The following is a 20,874-nucleotide window of genomic DNA, read 5'->3' on the forward strand; positions in this document are numbered from 1 at the left end:
GGGAGAGAGACCGGAGAGCGCTGGGCCGCGGCCAGGAGTGAAGAGAGAGAGGGGAGGCAGCTAGGGAGCGCTGCACACACACACACACACACACACACACACACACACACACACACACACACACACTGACACGCACACTGCGCATACATGCTGCTGTATGTAGCAGCGCATGGTGACGGAGTTTGGTTGAGCTCATGCAGAAAATAGGTTTACAATACACACGAGGCCTCGCGCACAAAGGAGTTCTGGAAATAGCAGCCTACTCTCTCTCTCTCTCTCTCTCTCTCTCTCTCTCTCTCTCACTCACACACACACACACACACACACACACACACACACACACACATATACACTTTCTCTCTCTCTCACTCTCTCTCTGTCACACACACTCTCTCTTTCTCTCTCACACACATAAAGTACACATGTACACACACACCCACACAGCACATCTGGACATACATTCACACACACGCACACACCCGACACACATACACAGTAGACTGGACACACAAACACACACACACACACTACACAAGACAGAAACTGGACAGATGCACTTGCATGTACACACACACACACCAGACACATACACAGTGTAGACACACAGAAACATACACATGGACGCATGCACACACATACAAGACACGGTGGAGACACACACACACACACACACTTACAGGAGACACAAATGTAGCAGCACTCTCTCACATCACACACACACTCAGGTTTTAGAAGCTGTCACAAAGTCCCAGCGCTATTAATAAAAACAAATCTCTTCATATCGGAATCTGAGATATTAGCTTTGCTTGCCAAATGTGTTTGTCATTGAGCAAACACGCAAAAAGACCCAAATCCCTTTGTAAATCCTTAATCTGAAAATCAGAACAAAACGAAGCTCTTGAGGTGAGGCCCACTTCTTTAACAAAACACACAGACACCACATTTGCATTAATATTGTTTTCATTTAGTTATTCAGGAAAAAACACATCACATTTTCACCATTCATCCAACTGTTTTATGTACACATATAACAGGCTTATTTTAATACTTTTAAAATATTTATACAAAATACACTGTTCTCCCTTCATAAGTGTGTGTTTATCTGAGGAGGAATTTCACTGCAAAAGGTCAGCAGATATGTTATTTTGTGACAATTTGACTGGTTTATGTGAGGAGGGTGTTAATATTATTGCATGCTGAAACGCCATTATTGCATAAGTCACACATTTGTGGGTTTCAGGACCGAGGAGTTGTCTTTAATCTACCAACTCAACAGATATTTCCAGGAAGGTCATATTGAAAATGATAATAAATATGATTACCAATTTAGGGGATGAGTAACAGAATAATTTTGTGATTCATGTTTTTTTTTTACCCATTTGTCCCTCAGTCTTGGCAACAAAACATGCAGTGCTTCATTTCAAAACCCTGAGGAGAGTTAGTAACTGGTGGAAACAAACACTCATCAAAGTTCAGCGGTTAAAGCAACGCTGCTGTCTTTATGTTTCATCGATGATACTACTGCGTTATATACATGAAAGGTTTTGGGAGAACATATTGGCAAGGGTTCCTTCAAATGGAACGGTGACTCTATACAAGAGGAAAGGGGAGACGCAACGTATCAGGGCAGAGTAGAGGTCGGTCCACTGTAACAGTGTATCCACAATCCTACTACAGTCTTTATAATAGGCAGTGTGTGTTTTTTTCTTTTACAACAATTGAGACTCTGCCTTTCCTGTAACACTGGATTAATTCAATTGGCAATACAACCCATCAAAGTTTTTGTTTCAAACCTACACAAACTCATGTCACTCATGCGCATACTGAGAAACGCACACTCACAAACACACACACACACACACACACACACAACTCATTCAGGACACAACTCATTCATTCAGTTCAGATACACAGAGAGATTCCTGTATGACAAGACAAAGATAGAAAACACCGTCTATATGTTGAGAACGCTCCATATAGTTCGTGGAACAACATATTTGACGGAGAAAGAAAAAAAGATGTGTCATTGGAATAACTGCTCATCTGTTTTTAAAACAGTATTGGTTCTGAGATATATATATATATAAAAAAAAAAAAAAAACATATCTAAACGATGAATATAATTTTTGTTTTTGTGTGTTTTTTCCAAAAAAGAGAAATCCTAGAAAAGTGATGACTGGCACTGTTTGGGATCCTGTTACCACGGGAACACCCATGAGGCTACATAACTGATAGACACCCAGGTACTTGTTTTTGGAAATACAAAATTAGTTGTTTATCTATGGTTTGTCGTCACCTGGTCATGTGGAAGTCATTGTTTCGGCTTCCATCGCTGACCACGACTATACTATACATGCACTGATTTGGCGAGGGTGAGTGCCAGTGAGAGTGAGTGCCATTGAGAAAAACGGAGCAACGCAATGGGTTAACAACAATAAATCCTGTACCTTCAATAGACTCTGAGGGTGCTGACCAATAAGATTCACAGCAGGCAATTTCTCTGAGGAATGCATACAAATGGGTTTTAAGCTACTGGGAGCGTTTTCCAAAGTAAGAAAGAGCTGACTCACAAAGCAGGAGAGCTACATTATCAGGCAGCCAAGAGGGGCGAAACAACCAGCAATACACGGTCCAGTTCACTAACTTGAGAAGCCTGGTTAAAATATTAGTATACGGATTAATCAGAAATAAAGCTAGTAACCGTCCTTCTGTGTGAACTGGGAGGGCGGCTGAGCGAACACATAGCTCCTGCTTTGTGATATATAAACAAGGACACATGATACTCCAAACACAACAGAACAAGGCTCCGAATCAAAAGCTAAAACTCGAACCGATACGTCTGTTAGCACACGGATGATACGGATTGGTGAATGAGCGATACAATTATCAGTGGAGTGATTTTGATAGCTAACATCAAGCTGCTATGGGCTACGATTGGTCCCGACAATCCCTTCTTGTGCCCTCTTCCTTCACAGCCTTCCTGAGGAGGTTGGGGACAAAAACTCAAACAGATGCATGGGGACGACAACACCCGGCGGGAAATACAGTCCTTCCATCTAGAGTTTGGTCTGTGAGACTTGAAATACAAAGGAACATTTCAACAACCATTAAAACCAATAAAAATCAAAACAGATAAAATAAGCTTTTTAAAAGTGTGCTGCGAGGCTTGTTCATCCATAGATCTGGAGGCAATTAAAGTGCGTGGTCACTGTCAAAACTGTCCAGTGAAAACTTTTTTGTTCTCTCAGCACATCACAGAAAGGAGACCCAAACAGATGCTTGGTATGGTTCTTTCTTCATTCGTATCCCTCCTCCCATCCACAATTGTTCCTCTTTCTCTCTCGCTGATCTGAGGTCTGTGTCTCCAACATTTGGAGTGATGCACCTTGGGAACACTGCAAAAAATGTCCATCCAATCAACTCATTTGGTCTGGTACTGAGTCTTTAAATCTTGTTTTCCTTCAAACAAGTGGACAAATCTGCCAATCAAGTGAGCTAATTACTTGTTTCCAATTCGGTATCACCTGTTTCCAAAATGTATTCAAACAATTGACGATATCTTGAAATAAGGTGGATCACTCCACTAAGTTGACCTAACTTGATTCAAGAAAATTATTGAAACAAGTTGAGTTTCACTGGAAATAAGTGAAATTATCACACTCAATTGGCAATTATTTTCACTTGTTTTAAGAAAAATAAGATTTTAAGACTCAATGCTAGACACAAAGACTTGTTAAGATGGATGTTTTTTGCAGTCAAGTAAAATATGCTGGTTCTGGGCATCATGGAAACAGTAAAGAGAGCCGGGGCTAGATGGAGTAGGTGGAGCTCTCAGACTGCTGGCGGATGTAGCACTGAAAACTCTTGTCTCCGATCGGATGCTCCCTGGGAAAGAAAGAAAAAAGAGAAGAAATCAGAGGGCTGTTCCTGTCTTGCACGTGTTCATTACTTGCATTCCTTAACAAGACTAGGTCTGCCTAGTCCTGGCTGGTCTACTCTGGTTCTAGTATGGGCTAAGGAATTTTTGCCCATGTTTATTGTTTTTCTAGCATGGCCAACGGCACAATTGGCTGTATTCACATGTCAGCCATATTTGATTTATGTCATACTCAGGGTGGGAAACAATGGCAGACTCAACTGGCCTTTGGACAAAAAATAGAACATGTACACCTAAATTGTTGGTCCAAATCAAAGGTTACAGCAACTGCATTGAAGGGGAAAATGTTCAAGATCTGAGCTAAATGCATTAATAAACAACAAACCACGTACTGGCTGCCTATCTTTGTCTTCTTGAACTTGTCACGCTTGTACTTGGTGTGCTGCTGCTCCAAGGTCTGCACAGCCGAAACAATCAGCTTCAGGATTTTGTAGGTCTCCTGTGGGTCGTCAATGACGAAGCTGGAGTACTCCTCCTGCTCAGGCCCGTCGTACACAGACTTACTGCCACAGGCCTCTGCAGGATCAGACAGACAGACAGACAGACAGACAGCGTGAGAGACAGACCAAAACCCACACGCCACAGCCAAACAGGGAAAACAGGATGCTCACAAACACGCACACACAAACACTTCTGTCGGTGTCTGACCTTGCATCTTGACCAGTTTGGTCATGTATGTGCTGAACAGGGAATAGATCCTCTCAGTCTCTCTGTCTCCATCCACGTCCAGCTGGATGTTGGCTGGGAGGCCACTGAAAACAGACACATACAGGAGAATGAGAGAGGGGAAACACATGGCCAAAAGGAAAGGAACAGAGGGTAAAGAATCTGCATTTGTGTTTATTTATTTGCACAGTGAAACAATCATTCTACAAGACAGAAAACACATGAAGAAAAGATTAAAAAAAAAAACCTAGAGGCTTGTGAGGGGATCTCACCTAAACAAGACAGCCAAAAGAAAGTAATAATAAAGCAGTTTGCATCAATAAAATAAACAATGACATACTAAGTAAAACGAAATGATAAAATCTAAAGAATCTAATGTTAGGCTGATTTCCCCCAGCTGTCCTCACCCAGTGCAGGGCGTGCAGCCCGGGGCGGCGTCTGCAGACATCTTGCAGCACAGCCAGTGGCCGTTGAGGTAGGCTGACGGATGGTAGGTGCTCAGGCGCTTGCGGTTGCACTGGCTGACTTTGGTCAGGATGTCGATCCAGTCGCGCGCCTCGACACAGTTGTTGGCCTGGATGTACAGCGCCCTCTCCGGCTGAATGACCTGGAACATCTGAAAGAGGGCGAAGAGAAAGCAGGTGAGGACAGACGGATTGACTCGAGCAGTGATTTTGGGGGGGTCGTGAAATTAATTATGGGACAGAAAAAAAAAATCTACTATACAAATTTATTACCATATGTACACTACCAGTCAAAAGTCTGGAGACATGCATTTTTCTTTATTTTTACTATTTCCCACATTTTAGAATAATAGTAAAGACATCAGAACTATGAAATAACACAAAAGGAATTATGCAGTGGCCAAAAAAGTTTTAAACAAATCAAAACTATCTTATATTTTAGATTCGTTAAAGTAGCCGCCCTTTGCCTTGATGGAAAGTCAAAGGCTTTGGAAAGAAATTCATACATCAGGCATCAACTTCACTATTTATATCTGTCTAAGAAACAAATTTCAAGCATTTAAAGATAAACATTTAGATCAAAATGGCTTTAAGATAATGAAAAACATAGTTCATTCTTTTGAGTGGTAGTGTATTTTTTCTGTTTTTTCTCTAATTTTTGCTTTTTTCTTGTGAAACTGAATACTTTACAGCCTCTGTGCCTCCTCTGCTAATTGAAATAAGCTGAAAAAAGAAAATAATACTTAATATAATTTTCATCGTTTTAAGCGGTCACAAGCCAAAAACGAGAACCACTGGAATAGAGGGCAGTGGATTTCAAAAGGTGAGCAGGAGGTTTTCATCACAGGTAAAGGTGAATTCTGTGGGAATCTAAATACTTGTAGCGGGGGAGTTGGGGCAAAAGATTTCAAAACTGAATTTGAGAGGGGTTTTTTTTATTTGAGGTTCTTACATTTTTCATCTTGAAGGACTCCTCCTCCAGCCTCTCCACAGCCAGAATGTTCTCTATAGGAATGCTGCACAGAGCGCCCTCACCTGGAGGAAAAATTAAATACATCAGATGTGGGAAAAGACAAGGAAGAACAGAGTGGAGGAATGTGGAAAATGATTACTAGATTTGAAGTAAAAGACAATGCATGTAATGGAGATAATGTTAGTCTGTGTTGTTTTATGAACTGTGTGTACGTGAGTGTGTGTGTGTGTGTGTGTGTGTTTGTAGTAGAGTATTGTGTTTCGGGGTGAGCTTGTTTTGTTGCAGCACAAATTTATTGCCTGCTCAGAAACTTAATCTCTAACACGTGTGTGTTGGAAGCACTCCGTGTGCAGACTGAATGACTGACAAAAAACAACTCTCTTTCCGTTTTGCTGTTTCCCTCCTTCTCTCCCTCCCTCTGATTCATACAAACACACACACACACACAGAGAATGACGTAAACAGACAAGGAAACACTCCAACGTAACTGTAAGAAGATCCTAACAAACCTTTGGCGTTACCTTTCGTTTTGTGGTAGGTAAACTCATGGTTGGTGAGGCGGAACCATCTCTTCTTGAAGTTCTTCATACCAAACCGGTTTCTCCCCTGCGCTCTCTTTATCATAAATCTAAAAAAAGAGAATTGGGCGAGAGAGACGCTGCTTAAAGATCTTCACAGATTAGTTGCACAGAAATATATTTTAAATATATTCCAATATTGATATTTTTATGGCAAAAAGTTATTCCCCATATTATTCTGTCAAATGTGGTATCCCATCATGTTTTTTTTAATTTCAGTGAAAACAGTGCAGCACTGTAAGGTAGCAGGAGTATAAATAATTACTCATCTACATCTTATAAAACCTACTACATGTCAGTATTGTATTCCAGCTACGACAATCCAAAAGTTTAGACATTTAGCCTAATATTACCATTCCATCTACATGCTCATAGTTCCTTGTATTCATTGCTCCTCTACATATGAAAAAACATTAGCAGTACAACACTTCCCAAAGTTAATTTGGAGCTCACTCCAAAGAGGAGATGGGCCAGCAGTACAAGATCAAAGGTCAAAAGGTTAAGGGACGGAAAACACCAGGAAGTTTTTGTTTTACAGTTTCACAGTTTGAGGGCCAGAGGAAACACAGAATACGAGGTACTAGGCTTAAACACACCAATGTTACGTCTTTCCTAGAGGGAGACTTGTACCCTTTTCACACTACTGAGCCAAGGGCGTGCTGGTTGCACATCTACCAAAATGCCTGGGACTGTGCTGGAAAGTCCAATGTGTACGGTGGCGGATGGTCACAGTCTGGACAAAGGGTATCAAGGGTCGGGATGCGGGCAGGTGTGACATCCCAGAAATGTTTGTACAGTAACCAAGCCCTGCTGTCACTGTCATACCAAGCATGTCTGGCATGGCGAGGATAGGAAAAGGACTATTAGCGCTAGCAACGCCTCTGAGGTAAGCAGGCTAAAGGTAACACTTTACTTTATACCGTTATAATCATTTTACGCATCATTCTGCCATTTGCCATGTGAATACAATATGACAAATATCCATCACACATTGTCAGACAGTGTAACAGTCACTTGGCAGGTTAATGAAAGATTGCTACAATTTACTGACACGAGTCGTTTCACACTAACAAGCCAGATATAAAGTAAAGTGCAGCAGCATCTACAGTGGTGCATGATGTTGGTGGGAGAGAGGATGGTCGGCTCGGGGGGGGGGGGGGGGTTACAGTGTTCACAGTGGGGGGGTCACAAGGGCAAAGCCGTTACGTAGTGCAGCTCTTACCTGCCCTTCGTGCCTTTTGACCCCTTCCCATCAACCCTCTTTATAGTGAGTTTAACACTCCTGCGCCCGGTGGCAGAAACAAAAGAGGATGAGGATGCTGATGAGCCAGGTGATAGTACAATCTACTGTCAGCTGGAGACCCTCCTTTCATTTACAGCCTCATTATAAAAAAATCATTCAATCGGGTCAATCAATAGCCCATGTGTCATTAGTAAGGGCCACTCTCAACTCACAACCTCAAATTTATTTCTACCTGTTCACATGCTGAGGTCTGCCTACAAAATTAATCGGACTACAAGGTTACACATTCAAAGTTATGCTGTTTCTCTGAGTTTGGACAGTTCAGCCTTAATTAGTCAACATAACATTAAGACAAACAGTAAGTATTATCTACAGCTAGAAACAGGATAATGTCATCAGTCTTGATAATGTCATCAAGAGACAAATCTTGGAGCTGCTCCCTTAACAATGAATAGGAAACTGACTTTGTGGATCCAGCCACAGACAGTTTTAATAAGATACGGGCACATTTTCTTCACATGACTTTGCATGAAAGCTCATTTGGATGTAAAATCTCAACTAGCTTTCTATGAGTCTTCAAAGTTAGTCTGATATCACATATTTGAGCCTTCCTAGGAATGTCGTTGAAAGACAGTTGTTCATGCTCACAAATATTGATTGGTTGATTGGTCATAGGAATGACGTGAATTCTGATTTAGGGTGTTTTTTTTTTTTGCTTTAATATTAATATTACAACAGGTTGGTTCCTTACCCCTCCTTCAGCATGATGGGCGTCTCGATACTCTTCTGATCCCACTTCCCAGAGGAGGAGATCAGGTCCAGGAACTGTGGAGGGAAACAAAGCATGTTATATTTAATCTGGTGCTCGTGCCTCGTACCACATCTCCATTCTCATCAAAAACACATTTTCTCATCCTTTTTTATCTGATCCAAGTATATCATTAAACATCTGATAAGACAAATGGAAATCTTTAACCTAGTGTCTACAAACGAGGAAAGGTGTCTGTAAAAAGGAAAGAAACCGAACACTCACATTCTTCACAGCATCCGCATATTTCTGCTCATTGAAGTAGTCATAAAATGCAGCCATGTAAGACTCTTTGAAATTGGCCTTGAAATGGACAAAGAGAGGGATACAGAGAGAGATAGAGTGACAGAGAGAGAGAGAGAGAGAGAGAGAGAGAGAGAGAGAGGAAGTTGTGTTTGAATTAATTTGTGAAGACTGCAAGGCAAACAAAGGCTAGTTAAGGCACTAGTATGAAAATATTAAAAGCATACTTTGATATGAGAAACTCACAGATTTAGACTTGGCTAGACTTCCCAGGGTCTGGATGGTCTTGGAGATGAGGGTGAGGGTTCGTGAGGTGGATGGGTCCTAAAAACAAAAAAACAAAGATCAACTATCCCACTCGACACCACTGTCAGCATGAATTTGAGTGTAATATGAAATAAATAGTCTTAACACGATTAGGCCAACTGAACAAAAGTAACAACAACTTTTAATTATTTCCAGTAGAATCATTTCAGCAGTACTTCATTATTTTCAGTGGAATATATTGAACAAATTCAACAACATTGAATTATTATCAAGGACTTTAAGTGATTGTGTGTGTGTGTGTGTGTGCGTGCCCATGTATGTATACTGTATATTGTGTGTGTTTGTTTTTTTATACAACTCACTGGATGGTGTGGCCTTAGCTGGAACAGGTTGGGGGAGAGAATGGCTGGAGCGAAGAAACGCAGGAAGATAAAACTGCTCACTGCGGTGTATCGGACATCTTGGTCCACTGGAGAGTAAACAACAACAACAACAACAGATATTTAACACACACATTTCACATGCTTAAATGACATACACATACCAGTCAAAAGTTTGGACACACCTGACTGAATGTACTATGGTTTTCATTATCTTAAAGCCATTTTGATCTAAAGGCTTATGCTTAAATGCTTGAAATTTAGACAAATATAAATAGTGAAGTTGATGCCTGTGTATGAATTTCTTTCCAAAGCCTTTGCCTTTCCATCAAGGCAAAGGGCGGCTACTTTAAAGAATCTAAAATATAAGATTGTTTTGATTTGTTTAACACGTTTTTGGTCACTGCATAATTCCATTTGTGTTATTTCATAGTTTTGATGTGTAAAATGTGAAAAATAGTCAAAATAAAGAAAAATGTGTGTGTCCAAAATTTTGACTGGTAGTGTAAACCTGTACCTCTAAGACATTATTATATATACAGTATCTTTCAATCTCGCATAACAGCTTGTTACTCCTGTGACTGCAGTTCTCTGTGATGGCCAACAGGAGGCAGCACAGTATGACACTGGGAATACATAAACACGTGTAACCACAATCAATTTGTTGGAGGTTTAAGTGGCTTCAGGTTTGACACAAATGACAGAACACATAAAGCCTTTTTCCTGAACAAATAGAAAAGTATCCTTGGACCTCTTGTACATCCTGCTCTTTATTCTCTGCTTCCTGTCCTTTATCATCCGCTCGTTTTCTTTCTTTCCTTCCTGATACTGGTAAGTCGTGCAGGCGGTTAGTTACCTTGGAAACGGGTGGCAGCGGATTCTCTCAGAGAGAAGAAGATATCGCACATGACGGTGGGGCAGCGAACGCCAGAGGTGGTGATAACGTTGAAGATACGGTCTACATACTGGCGAAGGTTTTCCTGAGGATGAGAAGCAGGTCAGATTTGTCAGATAACACACACACACACACACACGCGCAGGCACACTCAAAAAAACACACACACTCGCACTTCTTACCCTATTGGTCTCCAGGTTTTCTGACTCTTTGAGCTTGACCGGGTCAATTTCACACGGTTTGTGTTCTGTGCAGATCTGTAAACATTTAGAAAAAGCATTGAAATATCCATTCATCATTGATTTTGCACTGATTTTGCAAAATATCCACAGAGAAAGAAATGTGGTAAAGAGATGAAAAGATAGAGACTGGCACTCAAAGAGACAGAAGTAAATGAAAGAGACATGGGAGTGGAGCAGCACCATACCTCATCTATGATTGGTTTGAGTGTGACTTGCAGGTAGTGCATCCCTGCCAGCTTCATGGTCTCATCAATGCACTTGGAAGTCAGAGAGTTCCCCCGGAAAATGGTGTTAGGATCCCTAACAGAGGGAGGCAGGGTGTGTTTTAGCACGAACAAAACCACTGTTTATGTCCAAGTGAGCACTAATAGACAGTAATACGTAAACAATATGCCTTCAGGGAGTCATTTAATATCCAAAGTGAATTATATTACTGTGGTTGCATACATTTTAACAAAATAAAAGCCCTAACAGTGTTGTTGTCAACACCATGCACACTCAACGGGATGGCCATACTTCTACTGTCACTCGAATTAATACTGTTACTGTTACTTCTTTAGCTAATTTATTAGTTAAACATCAGTTCCAAACCCCAAATATATAACATTCAGTTGGCTCATGTTGAAGATATTCACAAATATTTTTTCTATCTGCTAAAGAAACAAGTTTGTAATTTCTTAAATTCTTTGTAAGTTATCCAACATCTGAAACCTGCATCTTCCTCTGCTGTGATAAAAGTGCTTTGTGGGATGCAAACATAGTGTGAGATGGAAGCAACAGTTCACTAACCCTAACCCTAACCATCTCTCACTGACGCTGCACTGAAAAGTATAACACAATCACAACAGGTATTGGCTGACGACCAGCGGCTTCTGGCATTAACTACAAGGGATGCTAGCAGGAACAGATGCAGCAAGACACTCACTGTGTGCGGTTGACTTCGGCGTGAGCGATGGCGCTGAGGAAAGGCACAATCTTGCCATAGTGAAGAAAGAGGCGCACGAGGGGAATGGCCGCCTCCTGCTTCTCTCGACACACCTCCCCCAGAATATGAGCTGTGGACGCCGATACAGGCTGCAGAGAGAAGATGGAGGGTAAACATATAGTACACACACACACACACACACAAGCACAGACTTTCAGAAATGGGTGCTGCTGTCAAAACGTGTGCTAATTAATCATTAAAGTGAAAACTCTACATAGGTCCCAATGTTATATACCTGTTCAAACAGTTATAAAAGCAAAGAATAACCACTAGCAAGCACTTTACAGTTCACAGGGACTGCTTGATGCCAACATACACAACACATGAGTAAGCATGTACAAAATACTGTATATGATACGCAAGCACATAGGGAAGTCATCACAGACAGAGGAGTCGTCTGCTATAAACTGACACACACACACACACACACCTCTACGTTAGCAGAGTGTAACAGCAGATCTCGGAGGGGGGTGTAGTGCTCGGAGGGGAACACATGGTCCTCGGTGTAAACGATGTTCAGACGCAGGGAGCCGAGCTCTTCTACCTTCACCGACTTCCCTCCATTCTCCCTTGGCTGGAGGAAGTACCTGAAGAAGGAAGAAGTGGTGGTGGTGGTGGGTGGGGGGGGGTGGAGTAAGAGACACAGTTATAAAGGGAAAAGAGATGAGTTACGGCAGTGTTTTTGCTTCAATTTTTGTCAAATGATAAGAACTCAACAAAGGGAAACAAAGGGAGACAAATATGCTTTTTTTTAAAATTTCTATTCAGGGTTATGGGTGGAGGCTGGACATTTGGATAGTGTTGCTGCTGTAGCTTGTGTGGTTGGTGTGTTTTGGGTTTGGCCCCGGTCCATCCGTCCGTCACACACAATATCTCGGACAACACTGATTGGATCTTGACAAAACTTTGGGTAATGATGCGTGTCATTGCTCTGTTCCGGCATTTTCAAAATTACACCGATTGGCCAAAGGGGGGTGCTACAGTGTGAAGTTAATTGTATGTCACACACAAAATCTTAGATGCTGCTGATCGGATTTTAACTAAACTCATTTGGCCCAAGGGGAGCCAATCAGTAACAAAACGGCGTTTACTTTTTCAAAAGAAAGATACAATCCCAGACAAAATACAAAAAAGACTCCAGTGGGTCAGCCATGTCTGTTTTTGATGGTGACACTGGTTGCTATGGCTCTGCTGTTGCTATAGTTACTCATGTGCATTCTGGATAGCATCCCATAAAAATGGAAAACCAAAGGGTAACGATCCTGTGCCATACAGTGTCAAACCTTACCCAGGCCCAGCACAGGTACAGCACAGTACTTGTGCAGTCGAAAAACTCAAAACGCAAAATGACAGACAGATAGGAGGAGAGATCCTCAAACGGAGAAGCAGAAGCAGTGATGTTCCTCTCACCATGCGTCGTGGACCCCCGCCTGGCCCAGGACCCTGAGAGGAACCCGCACGCCTCCCAGGAACTCATCTCCAAACTTCAGGTTGCTGGCGTTCCACAGGTCCACCCTGAACACAACACACACACACACACACATAGAATGGGGAAGATGTTGAAAATGAAACCCAAGTTCAGGACTGAAACTACAGTCACACACACTGGCTGAGACAGCGGATCAGTGAATCATCGGCTTACCTCAGTGCCAGTTTGTCAACATCCTCTTCTTCAACATCAAACTGCCGCTTAGTGTAACTTAAAGGCCGTGTCACCTACAGACACAAACACAGACAACATTTAGGATTAAGTCCAAACTTCATCCTGAGTGAGTTGCAGCCATTTCTTACTGCTAATTTCAAAATCATAATAATACAAGTGATACATTAAGAAATGACCATTTATACACAAAATACCAGAGCATGGATGGGAGGCTCGCTTATAGCTCACTGAACAGTAAAAAAGGAACCGTGTCTTTGTTTCAGTAATCTGAACCTTGACCCAAATCACACTCTAAAGCTCACTATCTGGCAGGGCTCCACTCCATTCCTGATTTGGACCCAAATTGGGGACCCATCAGAGACCACAATGTGGCAAGGTCCACCGAGGCTTGGTGGAGAACAATGAGAGCCATTTCTCCCCCCCAAAAAAAAAAAAAAAATCCCCACTGCCCCATGACAGAAGCATGATAGATGGCTTGTCCGTGTGTGGAAGAGGATCTATGTGTGTGTCACACAGAGGGGGGCTGCGGGGAGTCGGCACCACAGGGTATGCAGCGTCTTGTTTATGTGGTGGGGGGAGAAAATGAGAGGGTCTTGTCAGATAGAAATCAATGGGGCAGATTGTTTGGTGGTTTGTCTGAATCAATCATACTCTTGTCCTGCTGTCTTCTGGCGGTGCGGAGGGGAGGAGGGGGGGGGGGGGGGGGGGAGCAGAATGTTCGGCCTAATGTGCCGCTGGTGAGCGAGGGTTAACAGGGGCAGCGTGCGAGAGAGTGTGTGTGTCTGTATGTGTCACGCATGTGTGTGTGTATATATGTATGTATATGTGTGTGTGTGTGTGTGTGTGTGTGTGTGTGTGTGCAAGGGTGGAAGTAACTAATTACGTTTACCTGCGTTACTGTAATTGAGTAGCTTTTCTGTGTACTTTTAAAATTTTACTTTTACTTACATATGTTTTTGCTGAAGTATTGCACCTAGCCACATTTTAAATCACATCCATTACAGAGTACAGAGAATGTGGTTCTCCATAAGCATCAGTGAGAAGAGTAATCTGGCTTTACTTACTTTATTTTGTAATTTCCAAACATCTAACAACATTCTCTTTTCTAAAAAGTAACCCAGTAACTTTTACTCCAAGTACATTTTAAATGAGCTATTTTTTACTTTTACTTTTACACTTTTACACTAGCACTTTTACTTCTACATAAGTAAAATATCAGCAAAGTAACAGTACTTCTACTTGAGTAGGACATTCTAGTACTCTTACCATCACTGTGTGTGTGAGCATGTGTGTTTATGTGTGCGTGTGTGCGGTGCATATGTTTTTACATGCATACATACATAAATACACACATACAAATTCTGAAACCTGGGATTTTTCATTCTAATAGCTGTTCAGAGAGTGGCAAATTCACTGATCATGCCTTGGCGTGTGGTATTTTGGGATGCACTGCCGTTTAGTCGACTTATATGTAACGACCTACTTGCTGGTTGTCTGTATATAGTGTCAAAATGATCAATCAAATGACATAGTAGTTGTGTTATGGATAACTCTTTGATGGATTTCCATTAATAACCTTGTAAGACTGTAAAATCTGTAAAGCCTGACATCGCTATCTCATTTGGTGTACTTTTCTGGTGGATTTTAATATTAATAGTGTCTTGAATAATAATTTCAATTATAAATTTAATTTAAATGTAAATATAAATTTGATTAGAATTTCTTTGATTAGAACTGTGAGGTTATGTGAACTGTTTGTGACTGAAGAAATAAAATGAATTATACATTGGTTGTAGGTGCTTGACTGTAGTAGCATTTATTTCTAAAGTTTTATTACATCAATTTCAACAGTAGTAAAGTTGTTTTTGGATGCCCCATTATTGCCTGAATAGACCTGAGGAGAGGAATCACTTATGATTTCAAGAACCACATGAAAAAGGTCGGTTGTGGAACCGATTGGTTTCAGAAAGAACTAGTGTGAAAAAGGCTTTTTAGAGAAACCTTTGGTTGCAACTGGTACTTTTTTTGTTAAGAGTGTGGTTTCGTTAGTACATATTAGTGTTTTAACTCTAAGAAAAAAGCTAATACATTCACACAATGTAATGCAACATAAAAACTTAAACGGATGCCAGCAGCATCCTGAGCATGAACGGACATCGGTACACCCACAGACAAACAGATTCATCTTTAAAGCATTTCACATACAGAAACCTCTTACCTCAAAGTAGAAAACCTCGTCAAACTGGGGATTGTTGGTTTTCCTCTTCACCTTGGTCTTCTTCGCTTCCGACCTGAGGGACGCAGAAAGGTAGAAGCCAAGAAGAAGAAGTCAAGCATACGCTACGGATGGTGACTGATAGATTAATGTAATTATGTCCTTTGCACCCCAGCAAAAGTATGACTGGAGTGTGTGTGTCTGTGTTTTGTGTGTGTGTGTGTGTGTGTGTGTGTGTGTGCGTGTATGTGTGTGTGCTCTCACCTGGAAGGTCCTAGGAGGGAGACAGCAGCGTAGGGATCACATTGGCCATTGACGATTGGAAGTCCTTGGCACTCCAACACTCTGTAAATACACACACACACACACACAAGGCATTAATAAACATGCACCTGTATTGGATTTTTATACACACCAACACCCATATCCATACACACCTGTACACAAGGGTGTGTTGAAAAAACTACATAACTGTATGTGCCGCCAGATGCTTATTTTAAAGGAATAGTTCACCCAAATTGAAGCTTTTTGGACCCACTGTGCAATCGTTTGGCTTCAGAACACAATTTTATGGTCTTATGGTCTTTATGGTCTTTTTGGAACTCTAAAGAAACGGTCTCCATTCACTCCAGTTGGTTTGGAGAAGGCTGAAATGAAGCTGCACCAGCTCGCTGTGTGTTATATTGACATACAAATCCCAGTATTTCAGAACCAGTATTTCAGCTGACATGAGGGTGAGTAGATAATGACATTTTCATTTTTGGGTGAACTATTCCTTTAATGCATGCATGCGTTCTTTCAGTATACACTATTGACAAACAGTAGAGGTGAGTTTAACTTTCCTCGACCACTGTCTCATCCTTCTCTCTCCATCATATCTCTACCCTGACCGCCCTGTCCTGTCCTGTCCGCTCCGTTGTCCTGGCCACAAAGTGCCAGGTGTGTGTGTGTACGTAGGTAAGAGAGGAATAGACCGAGAGAGATGGAAAGAGATAGAAGGGAAGTAATTCCCTTTGAGCTGCTGGCAAAAGGGTTGTGCCAGTTTTAAATCCTGCGTGATCCAACGACAACATGCAAACACAAATGCGCACATGGCACAAAGAACCCTCGAAACAACAAAATGAAAAGCAGAAGGGGAATGGGCAGTCCGGTCACTCTTAGTATTTTCAGATTTTTCAGTGAGACAGTGAGAAAGTAGAGAGGTGAGATGGAGTATAGGGGAGACGCAGGAGAGAAAGCTCTGGCGGGATGTGATCCTCAGCAGAGACCAGTGGGGGAACACATGTGGATCCAGAGGGGGACTGAACCACTCAAGTGTCTCTGGTCACAGAGGAAAAAAAAAAAAAAAAGTAAAAGTAAAACCTTGATATTTTACTTCCCGTTTGTGCATAACTTCCTTTGTTTTCACAGATCCCCTTGACACACACACACACACACACACACAACGATATATACACGGAGCACTGAGTCCCATGCTGGGCAGCTTAACAGAGCAGTTTCATTCATACACATACCAAAATGAGATATCCAACATTTAAATACAATGACACCCACTCTCCAATATTGACTGCTGGCAGGAAAGTTAAGCATATTATGGCTTAGTAATGAAATTAGGAGTCATCTTAGGACATTTGCTTATGAAACAGATTGTTTGAGGACAGAATCATTTGTGTTTTTCAAATATTAGCTGTTGAATTTCAGGTATCAACATTTTTTGCGAATGAAACCCTTCATTTTTAAATTTTGTATTTTTATGTTGTTTTGGGAGTAGTAACTTTGAAACATTTTGACCATTGAAAGTAAGCTTGATAGTAGATGAAAGTAGAGTGCCTGCAATCTATCTATCTATCTATCTGTCTGTCTGTCTGTCTGTCTGCCTGTCTGTCTGTCTATCTATCTATCTCTCTATCTCTCTCTCTCTGGGTTTATACCCTCGGCCTGTCTGCCCACGGCTGTTCTGGTTGCAGATGACATCATGGTGTAAGGGGATTAGCACCCGGACGGGACGGGACGCCCAGCGGGATGAATCACTTCCTGTGTGTCACGGTGATGCACGGCTAGTCACTCTGCATGATGAACTGCACAGCGAATCGCAGATGCTGCCGACAACCGACACACATGCTACAGCCTGGCTCCATCCTGCTGACACACACGCTTACACAAACATATACATGCCCACATGCACAGACACACACACACAGGTTAATAATAAGGAATAAGGAGTGGGCTGGGTTAAGCGTCACTAATGCCAGTACGCTTCCTGTCCAATAAGCTTGTTTATGTAACCCCCGCTTGGCCTACTATCTCTCTCTCTCTCCCCCCCCCCTCCCTTTCTGTCTTTCTCTCTCTCTGTCTCTCTCTCACTCTCTCTGTCTCTCTCTCTCTCTCTCTCCCCCCATCACTACTCTGAGCAACGACATGCCAGACAGTGATGAAGTAGACTTATTTGTTTTTGATTTGACATTTGATTTGTCAACATTACTCTTTCTGCTCTTTCTTCTCTGTGCCTCCGCTCCCCTGCGCTTTATCAAATAAGCCTGAGTAGAACCCCTGTCAAAGTGAATTTGACTCAAATAACAGGGAAATGAATTACATCACGCTCGAAACAGGGATGAGATTATGAGTCACTGTCACTGATGTGCGTACTATTTCAAGTGAATGAAATGAAACATTCAATTACTGAAATGAACTGAGTGCCCCGGCCTGAGAATCTTCCTAAAGTAATCCATTTGGATATTTTAGCGCTGACGCTTGTTAGCCTCTCATGTCATTCATGGTATTGAACCCACAACTCTATTTGCTGCCCGTCAGCGTTTACTAATCTCTTCTCTTCTACTCAGTGAGTTATGTAAACGCTGTCAAACTCTCTTGTGAAGCAGGTGCCCGCAACCGGATGCAGCGCGGTGTTTCCTCGTTTCCAAGCCGCTCGGTCGGAGTCGGAATAAAATCCACGCTGAGGTTACATGTGATGCATTAGTGATCTGACACACTGGCGTTCGCACCAATCCAGCTTCCATTTCGTTCAAACGTCTATTCACTCAATACTTGCGAAGATGTGTGAATAAAGGGAATTCTTTACGCCGGCCCTTTAAGTAAGGAGGCACAAAGCTAATAATTCCTCCTAGTTGGTTAAATTGATCTGTAGATCTGAATGGACAGATCCCTCTCTTTCTCTCTCTCTCTCTCTCTCTCGTACACGTGTCTTTCTAGAGAAATCTGACTGGACGACCTCTTCCTCTCTGCTCTAAGCTCCTTACCCTCAATGTACTGTGGGAACCGAGCCACACCAGCTCATCATCAGACTTTACTGCTGTATGTTACAGAATGAGAAGTGGAAAGCAAACACACACACACACACACACACACACACACACACACACACACACACACAAATCCATCCAGAGCTCACACATGCGTGTACAATCACATCATATTACACATACACCAACACACACACTTCCATAACCCACCCCCCCATATTATAAAGGCAGATTCACAAGTCAAACCCCTGCTTTCCACTCAGCTACACACACACACACACACACACACACACACACATCAATGCATTTATTCACAGCCCATTGAGAAGTGAGTCATTCTGGGTCAAAACAAACCCTAAACACAAATCTCCTCCCCCGAGCATCTAGCTGCCAATCAAAAGTTGTTGCTGGGCAACAAGCCATGCACCTTGGAACTGAAATAAAGCTACACAGTGACACTTTATACCAAGGTCTGCTCATAAGCATAACATACAACAACAGCAGAACGGTAAAACTTATCAGAGACAAGCGGATATCCCTGACAATAAATGGCAGACAATAAATGTCACAAAAGATTTTAAGTTGTTTGTTCTATTTGTTCTATCAGCGTCCAATCACCCGTTTGTGGTCCTAAACCCACGCCACTTTGCTGATTTGAAGATATTTTCTCACTGTTGAAAAACTAAGAGGAAACGGCTGACAGGATGTGACAGTAAGACTTGACTTGAATATTAAATGTATTATGAAGCTGTGAATTATGGAGTGACAGAGGGATCGGAAAGTTGTGAAGAAATTTTCCTTCCATCATCAAGTCACACAGCACATAATTGTACTCCAAAACATCCTGGTTTATATGTAAATGAGTAATAATAATACCTTTATTTATAGAGCATTTATCAGAGCAGTGTTACAAAGTGCTTTAGAAGATTAAAAAAATTTAAATGTAAGATAAAACGTAAGCAATAAATAAAATAATGCATGTGAAATTAAGCCGACAAAGACAAAGGTGTGTGTGTGTGTGCGTGCGCGTGTGTGTGTGTCTGTGTGTGTGTCTCACCGTGTGGCTAGTTTATGGCAGACGGCTCCACTGTCTGTGATGACTTCACTCAGACGCAGCTCCAGGTGCACTTTTCCCTGCAGGACACACACACACACACACACACACACACACACACACATACACACATAATTTAAATACTTTATTCACTTATTCACATAACAGCACAGGAATCAAAAGTTTAAAGATCTCTACAGGTGTGGACACGAAAGGTTAATTCACATCTACAACGATAACTATAACCATTAACTATAAAAAGATTTCAATCGTCCTAAGTAAATACAATGTCTGTGTTCCCACAACAACGATAACTATAAAAACATCTAAAATGATAACTGTTACCTGGGGTTTCTGTGATGCAGAGACAACAATAAAACATTTTCAACCAATTAAATTGAAGTTCTACGTAAGGGGGCGGGACAATTCCGTAGCTCACTGCAGTGAGGGCCTCGTTCGCTGAGGAACTGATAACAGATTAGCGCTAAAACAATTAGTCGATCGACAGAAAATTAATCGATTATAATTTCGATAATCGATTCGTTTAAGTCATTTATCAAGTAAAAATACCAAACATTTGCTGGTTCTTCATTTCATATCATTATAAAATGAATATTTTCGGGGGTTTTTTTGGTGGTCAGACTAAGTAAGCTAATTTAATAATCACTTTGGGCTCTGGGAACTCATGACCGGCATTTGTCATTATTTTTGACATTTTATAGACCAAATGAGTAATCGATTCATCTGAAAAATGATCGATAGATTAGTCGATAAGGAAAATAGTTAGTTGCAGCCCTGTAACAGATATCATTGTAGTGTGAACGCTTGAGCAACAATGTTTATAGTTATTCTTATAGGTATTGTTCTAGATGTTGAATGGGCCTTTAAGGGTCCAGGTGCCACACAGCCAGGCTACCAGCGACAGCCGAGGTGCAGCAGGATCTGGCCGGCTGCTCAGCTCTTCCTCCTGGCAGACCTGCACTCCTCAAGCCTCTGACAGA

General features: G+C 41.7%; 1 protein-coding gene across 2 annotated transcripts in view; it reads right to left on the reverse strand.

Moving 5' to 3' along the window:
• Positions 1-949: 949 nt before the first annotated feature.
• rasa3 (RAS p21 protein activator 3) overlaps positions 950-20,874 on the reverse strand; it is a 36,380-nt gene continuing 16,455 nt past the window's right edge. The window contains exons 5-24 of one of the 2 annotated variants that reach the window (XM_071904487.2): positions 19,877-19,953; positions 15,824-15,904; positions 15,563-15,635; positions 13,324-13,397; positions 13,092-13,196; positions 12,112-12,268; positions 11,622-11,770; positions 10,882-10,996; positions 10,637-10,711; positions 10,416-10,539; positions 9,542-9,648; positions 9,159-9,236; positions 8,895-8,972; positions 8,613-8,686; positions 6,562-6,668; positions 6,020-6,102; positions 5,011-5,219; positions 4,586-4,689; positions 4,270-4,453; positions 950-3,885 (exon numbers count right to left, since the gene is read on the reverse strand). In XM_071904487.2, the coding sequence (XP_071760588.1) occupies positions 3,810-3,885; positions 4,270-4,453; positions 4,586-4,689; positions 5,011-5,219; positions 6,020-6,102; positions 6,562-6,668; positions 8,613-8,686; positions 8,895-8,972; positions 9,159-9,236; positions 9,542-9,648; positions 10,416-10,539; positions 10,637-10,711; positions 10,882-10,996; positions 11,622-11,770; positions 12,112-12,268; positions 13,092-13,196; positions 13,324-13,397; positions 15,563-15,635; positions 15,824-15,904; positions 19,877-19,953 (2,130 nt within the window). In that variant the 3' untranslated portion in view covers positions 950-3,809. Of the gene's footprint in view, positions 3,886-4,269; positions 4,454-4,585; positions 4,690-5,010; positions 5,220-6,019; positions 6,103-6,549; positions 6,669-8,612; positions 8,687-8,894; positions 8,973-9,158; positions 9,237-9,541; positions 9,649-10,415; positions 10,540-10,636; positions 10,712-10,881; positions 10,997-11,621; positions 11,771-12,111; positions 12,269-13,091; positions 13,197-13,323; positions 13,398-15,562; positions 15,636-15,823; positions 15,905-19,876; positions 19,954-20,874 lie in introns of both variants that reach the window. The other variant, XM_071904486.2, reaches the window with a different exon arrangement.

Source organism: Centroberyx gerrardi, chromosome 1 (assembly GCF_048128805.1).
Source record: "Centroberyx gerrardi isolate f3 chromosome 1, fCenGer3.hap1.cur.20231027, whole genome shotgun sequence".
In the NCBI taxonomy this organism is placed as follows: Eukaryota; Metazoa; Chordata; class Actinopteri; order Beryciformes; family Berycidae; genus Centroberyx; species Centroberyx gerrardi.